Below are 14751 nucleotides of genomic sequence, written 5' to 3'. Positions count from 1 at the left end.
AGAAGAAAGGTAAGAATGTGCTTCTTCCATAGGGGAGGGTATAAGGGGAATAAATAAGTTTAATAGTTCATTGGTGACCATTAAATAGTAAATACATGGGATTAGTAGTACTGAAAATAAGAAAAACTCAGACCTATTTGGAGGACTAACGGTAAATGGGTCTACTGGTACCAGTTACCAAGTATTAACTGCATATGAAAGACAAATGCCTGATTTCACTGCTACTCCTATTGCTCATCTATTTTGTTAGCATTAATATTTCTATATCATAAACTACTGTATTCCCAAGCCTTATTATTTACAGATGAGAAAATCACAGAGAGTGAATCTCATTAGTGAACAATGGTTCAGCACAATTGGAATGATTCAGGGGAACTCATATTTCAAAGTGTCAGACTCAGATGGCCCTTACAAAATACAAATACTAAATATGTAAAGTGATAATTATACTGAAATTATATGGAATATGGAATTAAGTTGTATAAGTTGAAGTCTTTACCTCAGTCACCATGATTTTGAGTTCCTTTGTGCTGGTGAGCATCAATTTCTTCATAAATAGCTCTGAAACAAAGCCATCACAGCAAAAGGGTTATGTATCAATTTCAAAGTGCTATTTTGGTTTTTAACTGCCAGCACTGTAATTAAAAATTGAGCTGGTTTTGGAGTTCAGGCTATATATGAGTAAAAATAAGTCTCTGCCCTGAAGTGTATATTCTAGTTTATTTAAATTCTAATGTTGCACTTCATTTTTTCTTTTTCTTTTTTTTTTGAGACAGAGTCTCACTCTTTTGTCCAGGCTGGAGTGCAATGGTGCTTTCTTGGCTCACTGCAACGTCTGCCTCCTGGGTTCAAGTAATTCTCCTGCCTCAGCCTCGCAAGTAGCTGGGATTACAGGGACACACCACCATGTCCAACTAATTTTTTTGTATTTTAAGTAGAGACAGGGTTTCACCACGTTGGCCAGGCTGGTCTCAAACTCCTGACCTCAGGTGATTCACCCGCCTCGGGCTCCCAAAGTGCTGGGATTACAGGTGTGAGCCACCACACCCGGCCTTATTGTTGTAATTCCTATGTCTCTTAAAAGTATGTATTTTATAGAACCAATTAATTTTTTCTTGTGATTTAAATGAGAAATATGGCTCAAATTTGGACAGTTTATGTTTTGCTTAAAAAACTCCTCAGTTTCTTCTGGTTTCAAAAATTTTTTTAAAATATTAGGACAAGTGCAGTGGCTCACACCTATAATCCCAGCACTCTGGGAGGCTGAGGTGGGTGAATCTCTTGAGTCCAGGATTTCAAGACCAGTCTGAACAACATGGCAAAATACCATCTCTACAAAAAATATAAAAATTACCACGTGTGGTGGTACACACCTGTAGTCCCAGGTACTCACGAAGCTGAGGTCGGAGGATCACTGGAGCCTAGGAGGTGGAGATTGCAGTGAGCTGAGATCATACCACTGCACTCCAGCCTGGGCTACACAGCAAGACTCTCGTCTCCAAAAAAAAAAAAAAAAAAAAAAAAAACTTCCAGCTTATTTAACTTATGTGATTACAGTCCAGACTCCTCAGCCATCTATAGCTCATCACTGTCATTTCTGTACTTTTTTTATATTGTATTTTTTCAATGACATCCTTCATTCGTTTTTTTTTTTTTTTTTTTTTGAGACAGGGTTTCACTGTCACCCAGGCTGGAGTGCAGTGGTGCAATCATGGCTTATTGCAGCTTCGACCTCCCAGGTTCAAGTGATCCTCCCACTTCAGCCTCTCAAAATGTTGGGATTAGAGGCATAAGCCACCATGCTGGACCCATTCAGTTCTTTATATGTATCTTACATATGTCTGTAGCTGGAAAATGTACCTGAAAGCACAACATTCATATATACAGTAGAGCAAAACACGGCTGAGGAGAAATCTCAGAAATCACAGCACTGTGAAACCATGATCACCAAGTTCCTAAGGCCCCAGAATCGTGCTACAATTTTAATGTTTCCCTAAAAAGTCTGGTCTCATCTCCCTCAAAACAATTTCAGTCTTCTTCACTCTCCTCAAACCTCTGACCTCTCTGGTAGAAACTGCATTCTTATAATACATTAAATGTCTTGATATGGAAAATTCCTCATTTTCCCATCACTAAATCTTCAAGTTTATCTTCATTTGTATTGTCTGTTATTTCTGTGATCCTGTCTATTCCTGGCTTCTGAAGCACTTGACCCATTGAGTTATTCTTCCCTTTCTGAGTCTTCAACCTCTCCTTCTATGCCAGATCCTATTCTTTGACATTCACAGATTCTCCAGCATCTCCCATATCTCCCATTTGATACAAAGTACAGCCTTTAATTCCATCTCTACTTGTAGTAGTAAATGCCTTAGTATCCTCTAGCTACCAACGTTGTTTTTCTTTTTTTTTTTTTTTTTTTTGAGATGGAATTTCACTCTTGTTGCCCCCACGCTACAGTGCAATAGTGGGATCTCAGCTCACTGCATCCTCTACCTCCTGGGTTCAAACGATTCTCCTACCTCATCCTCCCAAGTAGTTGGAATTACAGGCACCCGCACCACACCTGGCTAATTTTTGTATTTTTAGTAGAGACAAGGTCTTGCCATGTTGGCCAGGCTGGTCTCAAACTCCTGACTTCAGGCAATCCGCCTGCCTTGGCCTCCCAAAGTGCTGGGATTATAGGCGTAAGCCACCGTGCCCGGCCCCAAACCCGTTTTCATCACTGCTTCATATTTAAGTTCTAAGAAGTTATCTGTACTTACTGTCTCTACTTAATCTCTCATATGCTTTTCAAATGCACTGAAATTTGGGTTCCGTCTCCATCAGCCCATCAAAGTAGCTTTTACTAAAATCATCAATGATCTCCAATCCATTATTTAGTTTTCAGTTCTCATCTTGTCTGCTCCTAGCACTATTCTTCACAGTTGTACTTCACTCCTCTTTGCTTCCAAATTACATTTTCCTCATCTGATACTGAGCCTGTTAACTTTCTTTACTCTTGGTTTTAGCATTTGCATTTCCTTGAATGTGCCAGAACTCTGCCCTCTGGGTCTTTGTACAGGTTGTTCCTTGGGCCTACAATACTCATTGGGTTGGGGTTGGGTCAGGTCAGTTTCTGGATAGCAGAACACATGGAGGTACCTGGAGGGTGGGACTCCAGGGAGGGCACGGAAACTCCATGGCCTTTTCCGCATGCCTCGACCTGTGCATCTCTTCATCTGCATCCTTTGCAATGTCCTTTATAATAACCAGTAAATTTAAGTATTTTCCTGAGTTCTGTGAGCTGCTCCAGCAAACTAGTCAAACCCAAAGAGGCAGTCATGGGAACCCCAACTTGAAGCCAGTCAGTCCTAAGTTTAGAGGCCCAGGCTTGTGACTGGTGTCTGGGAAGGTAGGTGTGGGGGTGGTGGGGACTGAGCTGTCAACCTGTGGGGTCTGACACTATCTCCAGGTAGATGGTGTTGGAATTGAATCAGAGGACATAGAATTCATTGCTTGCCTGCTGAAGGAGAGAAATCCTCACATATTTGGGGGTCACAGAAGTATCTGCATTCATTGTTATATTGGAGTGAGAGCCGAGGAAAAACATGGTTGAGAGTTTCCCGAACCAGCAATTAATTTTTAAAATGCACATTTTAAATTCTGTACAGGTCAAAACAAAAAAAACTGCAAGCAAGATACAGCCTGTAGTCTGTCAGTTTCTGAACAATGATTTCCAATAAACGTGCTTTAATAATTTTTAACAATTTGGGGGGTAACCTTCAGTCACTCAAAGTATATTAAAGTTCTTATGACCTTACCATTCCATTAATATTTATATATCTTGACCAATATGAAATCATAAAAGAATGTTGCTTTAAGGATTTTAAGTAAAAAGTAATTGTTGTACTAATGCTTTAGAAGACTAAAAACAAGTTCTAATATAAGATTTTTTTTGGATCAGTTCTTAAAGAGCAGCTAAAATATTCCATCAATGTGGCATAAACTTATGTCACCAATCAGTGACTAGTACCCTTCTCAAGCTAAAGAGAACATGACTTTCTGCCAAGGGATCTGTGAGGAGTCCATTAAGCATGTTAGTTCCAGTTATTTCTTAACGTGCAACCCCAGCATTTTTATTTTTTAGTCACAAGGCTGGAACGATAAGACCATTAAGAGTAACAGCTGCCATAAAACCTCATAAGACATTTTTAATATAGGCCATCAATTTCTGCCAAGACCTAAACAAAGTTAAATGTATAACCAAGCCCTGTTAGCTCTGCTATCAAAGGGAACCAAGACAAAGAATAAATTAATCATTTTGTAAATGACTTACTCTGTAGTGACAGCAGGAGCTAAGGGATCAAACTCCATTACCTCGTAGTAATTAGGTGGCTGGAGATCACTTTTTGTCATCGCTTTAGGCAAAAAAAGAGACCAGTAAACATATATTGTGCTTTTCGAGGAGTACACGCAATTGATATTCTTTTTATAATTTCGACTTCAAATATTAGATCCTAATAAACACAACCAAAACAGACTGGTGTTCCAATGCTACTCCCAAGTTCAACAAATCTGTATATAACAAAAAGGTTTCCAAACCTCAACTAAAGATTCATTTGCCTTAGCATTCAAAACACAATATTCAGTTTAACACAAGCATTTTTGAGTCTCTTATAAGTCAGTCATAATGGTATCTGCCCTGAATTTGTTTTATTAGCTTAAAAATACAAAGGAGCACCTCTAATTTCTCCTATTTTCAGTTACCAATGAATCTTTGGCAGACTCATATATTCTCATAAGTTTCCTTATTTGATGCAAATAATAAGGTCTCATGTACCTGGATGATTGCTGGGCAAAGGTGGCAGACTCTGGTTTGATGGTGCTGCTGCAATGGTTTGTAGACTGACCGGCTGTAGAAACACTGAATTTGAATGTTCCAGAAACTGAAGAAAGCATAACACATGTTCATATAAACATTCTACATTAAGCTTTTCTTTTATTAGTGAGACTCCTACACTTCCAAGTACATTGTTCCAAGAACCATATACTTTGAACTGGACAAGAACAAGTCGTTTTTAATTATTACTTTAGTTTTTTTAGGTAATAATCACTTATGAGATTTACTACTTTTCTGCTGGGCACAGTGGCTCATGCCTGTTATCTCAGCAATTTGGGATGATGAGGCGAGAGGATTACTTGAGCCCAGGAGTTCAAGATCAGCCTAGGCAACAGCAAGACCCCAGCTCTACCAAAAAAAAAAAAAAAAAAAAAAAAAAAATGTAGCTGGGCATGGTGGCTCACACCTGTAGTCCCAGCTACCCCAGAGACCAAGGCAGGAGGATCACTTGAGCCTAAGGGTTTGAAGCTGCAGTGAGTTATGATCATATGATCATGCTATATATTCTAGCCTAGGTGACTGAATGAGACCCTGTCTCAAAAACAACAAGAATTTACTATATTTTTGTCTGGTTTTATGCCTAATGCACCCCATTTCCCATAGAAACCGTGAAAAAAAACACATATTGCTTTTAAAAATGAAGCAGATTCAATGGCTCAGGCCAGATTCTCTGTTGTTTCACTCTGAATATAAAATCTCAGCCTTGAGTAGGAAAAAAAAAATTTAAATCTACAGAGAGGCACTCAGTGACACAACAAAATCAGGATTGATAAAATATTAAAATCTTAATTAGAAATATCTCTTCTCATAATTTTCCTTATTCACTCCACAAATATATCCTGGCCATCTACCAGCTGCCAGGCACTATTAATAAAGCAATAAACAAAGCAGACCAAGTTCCTGCCTTCATGACTCAGACAATCAACAAATGTGAACAGATATCCAATGGCATGTGCTCTAATATAAAAGCAGAGTAGTGGGTGGGAGAGAGACTGGGGTGGAATACTGCTCTAATAGGTCGTGGTCAGGAAATGTCTCATCACTGGGGACATTTAAGCACAGCCTGACTAAAGTGAGTCTTGTGGTTACTGGAGAGGACACAAGTTCACAGTCTCTGAAGTGGGGGCGACCAGTGTGGTTGGAATAAAGTGAGCCAAGGTAGAGAGGGGCAGGAGATTAGCCTGGAGAGGTGACAGGTGCAGTCAGATCAGCATTTCAGGCATTTACTGAGTAAAATGGAGTGAGGAAGAAAATCACAGGTGGGTTTTGAGCAAATGAGTGACATAATATGACTTTACTTCTTAAAGAAGAATGCCCCCGTTTTTGTTTTGAGAACAGATTATGACGTGGGTGGGAGGGATGCAAAGGGAGGCAAAGGTTGAAACAGGGCTTCCCTTAGAGGCCACTGCAATGTCCATCTGATGGTAACTTGGACTAAGATGCAGAAGTGGAGGTGGTGAGAAGTGGCTGGATAATTGACATTTTAAAAGTAAAAGGCAAAAGAAAAAGTAAAAAGGTAGATGTCAAGCACTATTACCCAAGGTTTTTGACCTATGCAGCAAAGAGTAGAGTGGCCATTGACTGAGGTGGCAAGTCTGCAGGAAGGGCAGGTTGAGAGTGGAGACTGGGAAGAAATCAAGAGGAGACATTAAGTGGAAAATAGATATATGAGTTCTGAGTTTAGAGAAGGGGTCTGGGCTACAAGAGATACAAACTTGTAGATTGTCAAAAACTGAATGGTTATTTCAAGGTATGAGACCAAAAGACCATAGAGGAATGAATGTAGATAGAGAAGTCTGAAGCCTGATCCTTGGGGTCTCCAACAAGGAAAGGTCAGTAGAGGAGGAAGAGCCAGCAAAAGAGATGGAGAAGAAATGAAAGTGAGGCAGGAGAAGAACCAAAGTGACTGGTGTCTGAAAGCCATGTGTGCAAGAAGGAGGAAGTGATCAACTTTGCCATTTGTTGCTGATAAATTAGATAAAATGAGGGACTATGGAACTGCAGTTCTAAATTTCACAATACAGAAGTCACCAGTGACCTTGACAAGAGTTATGTCCATAGAGTGGTAGAAGAGCATGTCTGAAGTCTGTCAAAGAGAATACAAGGAAAGGAAGTGGAGATAGCAAATACAAACTCCAAAAAGATTTTGATCCTTAGCCATCTTGCTAACAGGGGCTGCGCATCAACACAATACTGAGCAGAACACGGGAATTAATGACCATGAGTTCTTTTCTGGCCACAATAATCTGCTGACTAGGTGCACGGCTACAAAAGAGTTTTGTTACTTACGTTATCATATGCGTGGCTTGAGGTGAGGTTTTGGCTGGTCCTTTGGGCAAACCTAGGATAGTGTGATAACACAGAATGATTACCCTACAGTGAGAACACAAATGCAAAAAGATAATTTTCCTAGTCTAAAAACAAAACCTAAAAGGTACCTTCAGACTGCATAAAGTGTCATTTTGTAATAACTATTTATAAAACAATTGGTTTTAGTGCACATCAGGTTATGATGCCATTGGGTGGTGGGGGCCCTGAGAATATGGAGTGTGCACGGAACACTAAGAACAGAGCCTTTAGTCTTTCGATCAGAGTAGCTATCACCCCATCATTTCTTAAAGGATGAGAAGTAGTAGAGAACACAGGTTAAGAAGAAAGCTGTGAGGTCTCCGGTCCAGGATAAAGCGGAGCAAATGTACTGCACTCTGTCTCTCCACTGAATGTCACTTAAAGGTGGATGGAATGCATAGAGCAACTATTTGAGGACTCTGAATAATAGGAGCAGCCTGATTGGGAAAGAAGACCAGAATTCAAGTATCATTGAACTGTTGGTGAATTTACCATTTTTTGCCCCTTCATATTTCCTGACCAAATGCAATGCAGCCTGAACCCCAGGCATCAATGAGAACATACAGAGCTCTAGAAGGCTTCTCATTCTCACTCAAGAAACAGGAAAGGGAAACACTCCTAACACTCAGAATGTGGAAATCTCTTGTCCCTTTTTTGTCCTCTTCTCTCTGTTTTCTCACAACCCAAACCACAGGCAACCCCAAAGTGGCTGTAGCGACAGCAGAGGCAATGGGACTTGTAGGAAATTGAAACGCAGTGAGAAGAATCTTCCTCTTCAATAGGAGCTGTGATACCCTTTTTTCCTTTCTGTCCTGCCATTTAGTCCAGACATAAGCATAGTCAAGGAAATGTGTGGTATCATAGGGTAACTAAAGCTCCAACTTTATGACTGGAGAAACAAAAAGGGGAGTCCCAGGAAACTAGAAAGTACCAGATAAATCACGATGATGGAGGACTCAGGAAAACAACCTCATGACGTTGTTTATGAAATACTGAGCTCACCCCCTGACCTGGGCATGCATGGATCCCATCTCAGTCACGATGCCAAAAACGGTGAGAAGTGAACAAACAACCTGCCGTCTGGACCTTAGATTGACCACAGGATGGAACATACATGAGACATATTTGAATGGCACTGCAAAGGCTTTGAAAATATAGCTGACATTGGAGCCACCACCCATAGAAAAGGGCTAAAATTGTGGAATGAATCTAGCCAGGTTGTTTACCTACTAAAATCAAAATATCAACATTCTTGATATGATTTAAATTAAGACCAAGAGTCTCCTAATAAAACATTAAAAATGTCCAAGATAGAATCCAAAATTATGAGGCATATGAGGAACCATGAAAATTTCAACTTGCACGAGAAGACAATAACAGATATCAATGCCAAGAGGACACAGATGTTGAAATTATCTCAGAGATGTTTAAGGCAGCTATTGTACACATGCTCCAAAGAACTGCAAACAATCTTTTTTTAAAAAACTGAAAAATAGAAAGTCTCAGCAAAAACACAAGATATAAAGAACCAAAATGAAATTTCAGAACTAAAAACTACAATAACTGAATTAAAAAAAAAAACAGATCAAGCTCAATAGCAAAATGGAAATGACAGAGGAAACAGTCGGTGAACTTGAACATAAATCACAGAAAGTATCCAATCAAAACAGAAGCAAAGAGTAAAACAAAGAAACAAACAGGACCCCAAACATCTATGAGACAATGGCACAGGTCAAAATTTGTGTCATCAGGGTTCCAGCAGGAGAGCAGAAAGACTGTAGTTCTGAAAAAAGAAAGACTAAAAACATCACAAGTTTGGTGAAAGACATAAAGCCACAAACCACATTCAAGAAGTTCCATTAGTGGGTTAAATGGTGGCCCCCCAAAAGCTATGCTCATGTCCTAATTCTCAGAACGTGTGAATGTTATCTTAATTGGGAAAATGGTCTTTGCAAACGTAACTAAGGATCTTAAGATGAGGATACCATCCTGTATTATCTGGGTGGGCCATAAATCCAATGACAAATCACCTTAGAAAGGCAGAGGGAGATTTGGGACACATACAGGAAAAAGCCAGGTGAAGGTACAGGCAAGATATGGAGTGACGGCCGGGCGCGGTGGCTCACGCCTGTAATCCCAGCACTTTGGAAGGCCGAGGCAGGCGGATTACAAGGTCAGGAGATCGAGACCATCCTGGCTAACACGGTGAAACCACATCTCTACTAAAAATACAAAAAATTAGCCAGGCGCGGTGGCAGGCGCCTGTAGTCCCAGCTACTCGGGAGGCTGAGGCAGGAGAATGGGTGAACCCGGGAGGCGGAGCTTGCAGTGAGCCGAGATTGTGCCACTGCAGTCTGGCCTGGGCAAAAGAGCAAGACTCCATCTCAAAAAAAAAAAAAAAATTGGAATGACATGACCAAAAGCTAAGAAATCCAAGGAGTACCCACAAGTCATCGGAATCTGGAAGAGGCAGGGAACAGATTTCCCCATAATAGTTGTGGAGGGAGTGTGACTCTGCTGAATTTCAGACTTCTTGCCTCCAGAACTGTGAGAGAATAAATTTCTGTGGTTTTAAACCACCCAGTTTGCAGCCATTTGTTATTACAGCCCCAGGAAACTAATACATTCAGCCAAGCCCCAAGAGAAAGAAACAAAAGAAATCCATACCCCACGTATTGTAATCAAACTGTTCAAAATTAGATAAAAAGAAAAATTATTTAAAGCAGACAGAACCACAATACATTATCTATAGAATAACTGCAACTCAGATGAATGTAGATTTTTCACTAGAAACCATTTAGGCTAGAAAAGAGTGGCACAGCTTTTTAAAACTGCTGAAAGAATAGAACTGTGAGCCCCATATTCTGTATTCACTGATAACATCCTTCAGGAACAGACAAAATAGAGGCATTCTCACATGAAGTAAAACTAAGAGACTTCACTGCCAATAGACCTGCTTTAAAAGAACTGATAAAGAAAATTCTTCAGAGAGAAGGGAAATTATACCAGAAGAGAATAGTAAGAGAAATTGTAAACATTGGGTAAATATAATAGACTGTTTTTCTCTTCTTGAATTTTTTTTTTTTTTTTTTTTTTTTTTTTTTTTGAGATCGAGTCTTGCTCTGTCACTGGAGTGCAGTGGCACGATCTTGGCTCACTGCAGCCTCCACCTCCCGGGTTCAGTCAATTCTCATGCCTCAGCCTCCCGAGTAGCTGGGATTACAGATGCGCACCACCACACCCGGCTAATTTTTTCTATTTTTTGGTAGAGACAGGGTTTCACCATGTTGGCCAGGCTGCTCTCAAACTCCTGGCCTCAAGTGATCCACCCACCTCGTCCTCCCAAAGTGTTGGGATTACAGGTGTGAGCCACTGTACCCGGCCACTTCTTGAATTCTTTACAATATATCTCAGGGTTGTAAGCAAAAATTACAACATCATCTGTTAGTGGTTTCTTTTCAATGTATAGAGGAGTAATACAGAAGACAACTATTATAGAAAAGGGGAATCCATATGATGATAAGGTTTTTACTTCCATTTATTTAATTTATTTATTTTTGAGACAGAGTCTCCTTCTGTCACTCAGGCTGGAGCGCAGTGGCTGTAATCTTGGCTCACTGCAACCTCTGCCTCCCAGGTTCAAGTGATTCCCCTGCCTCAGTCTCTGAGTAGCTGGGATTACAGGCACCCGCCATCACGCCCGGCTAATTTTTTGTATTTTTAGTAGAGACAGGGTTTCACCGTATTAGCTAGGATAGTCTCGATTTCCTGACCTCATGATCTGCCCACCTCAGCCTCCCAAAATGCTGGGATTACAGGCGTGAGCCGCCATGCCTGGCCCAGGTTTTTACTTTCAAGTAGTAAAGCACTGATTTTAAGTAGACTGAAAAATAAGCATATTGCAATCACTAAAGCAAACTCTCTTTATGTATATGTGAGTGTGTGTGTACATGTATACATATATATATTTTGCTAACAAAATTAGCAAAATAACAGGAACAGCATCAGCTACTTTAAACCACATTACTTACCAAGCAACTTTATTTCACACACACGCACACACACACACACACACACCATTATACAAAGATACAGTCAAAATCACAATAAACTAAAATGGAGCATTAAAAATATTCTAATAATCCAAAAGAAAGCAGGAAAAAGGAAACAGAAAAAAAGGAACACATAGAAAACTATATAATGGTAGACCTAACCTCTACATACAATTAAATTAAATGTAAATTACCTAACATATCAATTAAAAGAAATTGTGAGAATACATAAAAATGCATGAACCAACTATAGGCTATTTCTAAGAGACTTCTAATCTTTTAATACAGTTAAGTTACAAGTAAAATGCAGAAGAAAATATACCAGGCAACCACTAAACAAAAGAAAACTAGAGTGGCTATATTACTATCAAAATCAACATCAGGACAAAGAAAATTATGAGGGACAAAGAAGGACATTACATAATGATAAAAGACTCAATCAACCAATAAGATCCAACATACCTGAATGCATGAGCTTCAAAACACATAAAGCAAATACCAACTTAATACAATCTCTTCTAGAAAGATTACATATTGTATAATTCTACTTGAATGACATTCTCAAAGACAAACTATAGCAATAGAGAATAAATTCCTGGTTGCTGGGGATTGAGGGTCGGGGTGCAACGGTGTGACTATAAAGGAATAACACATGGGAGTTTTGTTGAGTGATGGAACTATTCTGTATCCTGACTGTGGTGGTAGTTACTTGAATCTATACGTATGTTAAAATAAATAAAACTGTACACCAAACCAAAAAAAAAAGGTCAATTTTAGTATATGAAAATTTTAGAAATAAAATTAAAGTACAAAACTAACAACAAAAAGAGGGAAGTTACTGAAATCAGAATTTGATTTTGAATCCCATTTAAATTTGAATCCTGTCTCAGTACTAGCTGGGCAACCACTGGCAAGTTAATTTTCCTCAGCCTTGGTTTCCTCATGTTTGAAATGAAAATGATGGTGGCACGTACCTCATAGGTTTGTTAAGTAATTAGTAAGCATTCCTAAGTAAGTAAGTAGTAAGCTACTTCTTAGCTTGTTGCCTGTTAGTAAGTGGGCCATAAATATGGCCTATGGGCCAGGCACAGTGGCTCATGCCTGTAATCCCAGCACTTCAGGAAGCCAACGTGGGCAGATCACCTTAGGTCAGGAGTTTGAGACCAGCCTGGCCAACATGGTGAAACCAGGTCTCTACTAAAAATTAAAAAAAAAAAATTAGCCAGGTGTGGTGGCGGGTGCCTGTAATTCCAGCTACTTGGGAGGCTGAGGCAGGAGAATTGCTTGAACCTGGGAGGTGGAGGTTGCAGTTGGCCAAAATTGAACTACAGCACTTCCAGTCTGGGTGACAAAGCAAGACTCTGTCTCAAAAAAAAAAAAAAAAAAAAAAAAAAAAAGACCTATTTTTTATCCTGTCTTCTTCGTTATTGTTTTTTAAGGATTCTTTATGTTATGAAAAACTGCATCACCCACTTTTTCTGTGATGGTGAATAAATTAAACTGCAAACACAAAGGGATGGAAAAAATCTCAACATTGTAAGACATTTTAATGGCTGATTTTGCCTCTCACAAGTGATCTTAGGCATATGATTTAAACCAGGTACACACCCTCGAATCTTGGTATAGATGTCCATCATAGGGTTTCTCAATGTATGATAGGAAAACCACTGCATTATGATCCTCCTGGAATGCATGTTAAAGATTCTTGCTGCTGAATCAGAGTTTCTGGGGACCAGCAATTTGACTTTTTGACAGTCACCCAAGTGATTTTTATGCATATTGAATTATTAGATCCAAGAAGGTTACAGATTAAAACAGGCAGCTATTAGCTGAAATTTGACTTTTAATGAATTTTATAGACACTTGTTGTAATGGGATTTTATCTGTATTATTCTTTCTCACATTACCCAACAAGATTAGCAAGATAACGCAAACAGAATCAGCTACTTTAAACCACATTATTTACCAAGCAACTTCAATCTGCCTACATTTCACATTGACTTGTATTGTATGTAGCGAAGACAAGAGGTAGCCAACCAAAGATACTGACCTAACTCAGTGGTTCATGAGAGAGCCATTGACACTTAATCATTTCCCAACACATGAATCCTTTCTTCTCTTCTTCCCTTATATTTTGCTCTTTTTTCTTCCCAGTTTGATTCTTCTTTCTCATTTTCCTCCCTCTGCCCCTCCCCCTTTTAAATATAGAAAAGTAATTCAGTGATTGGGTACACAAGTATTTAAACAAAACACTAGGCAACTTTTTAAAAAATCTAAATCCACTGATACAAACACACTGCCAAAATATGTTAAGTGAAAAACAAAAGCAAGGTTCAGAACAGAGTGATAGTATGCTGCATTTTATTAGATAACGGAGAAAGAAATTCATATTCATATTTGCCTAAAGACACTATGGAAGGATAAATCAGAACCTAACAAAGTGATTATCTGGGTGGGAGTAGAGCATGACACTAGGGAAAAGGAGAGAGGGAGGATGAAGAGGGAATGAGAACAAGAATTGTCTTATACAACTTTTTATATTGTTTCGATATCTGAATAATGAAAATGTATTGCCTATTATCTAAAATATATACACTTAAAAGGAAAAAAAGCTATTGACGTTGGCATAAGGCAAATTCAACTGCTATTTATTCTATCCTGCCTCTTCTGGAACTTACGTAACCACTCTTTCCCTCTTTTTCAGTTTTTTCCTTCCTGTATCATTCTTGTTTCTTTATGTGAATAGAGGCAAATATTAATATTCTTATTTCCAACTTCCTTACACAAATGCAATATATTACACAAACACTACTTAGCACCTTTTTTTTCCTACTTAGCAATAAATATATTGGTTATTATTACTTTTATCCCCCAGCTATACAGTAATATGTTGTACAGATGTTTATTTAACCAGTCCCCAACTGATGGATATTTGAGTTGTTTCCAATTACTTGCTACTGCCCAAAATGTTGTAAAGAATAATCTTGTAAACACCTAACTGTGTATAAGTGTGGTATAAATTTCTACAGATAAGATTGCAGATTTCAAAGAAATAAATGCATTTATAATTGTAATAGATATTGCCACTTGCCCCTATAAGAGTTACATAATTTTGTCATAGTAACTGTCTTTCCATAGCCAACAAAGTATGTTATGAAATATTGGGACTTTTGCCAACCTGAGAAGTAGAAAACAATTGGTTATTAGACTTAATTTACATTTCTTTATAAGTAAAGTTGAACATCATTCATTGCATATGTTTATAGGTCATTAATATTTCTTTTTAATATTGGACTATCAGAAAACCTGATGTCTGGGCGCAGTGGCTCACATCTTGCAATCCTAGCACTTTGGGAGGCCGAGGCACGTGGATCACCTGAGCCCAGGTATTTGAGACCAGCCTGGGCAACATGGCGAAACCTCACCTCTACTAAAAACACAAAAATTAGTTGGGCATTGGGGCATACGCCT

General features: G+C 38.9%; 1 protein-coding gene across 5 annotated transcripts in view; it reads right to left on the bottom strand.

Moving 5' to 3' along the window:
• TOM1L1 (target of myb1 like 1 membrane trafficking protein) overlaps positions 1-14751 on the bottom strand; it is a 55278-nt gene that overhangs the window by 858 nt on the left and 39669 nt on the right. For 4 of the 5 annotated variants that reach the window (XM_030828592.1, XM_003272275.3, XM_030828591.1 and 1 more), the window contains 4 exons: positions 7169-7220; positions 4820-4925; positions 4316-4397; positions 500-561 (listed from right to left, as the gene is read on the bottom strand). In XM_030828592.1, the coding sequence (XP_030684452.1) occupies positions 501-561; positions 4316-4397; positions 4820-4925; positions 7169-7220 (301 nt within the window). In that variant the 3' untranslated portion in view covers position 500. The remainder of the gene's footprint in view (positions 1-499; positions 562-4315; positions 4398-4819; positions 4926-7168; positions 7221-14751) is intronic. The other variant, XM_012503340.2, reaches the window with a different exon arrangement.

The sequence above is a fragment of the Nomascus leucogenys genome, chromosome 14 (assembly GCF_006542625.1).
Source record: "Nomascus leucogenys isolate Asia chromosome 14, Asia_NLE_v1, whole genome shotgun sequence".
Taxonomy (NCBI): Eukaryota; Metazoa; Chordata; class Mammalia; order Primates; family Hylobatidae; genus Nomascus; species Nomascus leucogenys.
Note: the sequence above shows the minus strand (reverse complement) of the source record. Positions and strands in the feature narration are given on the sequence as shown.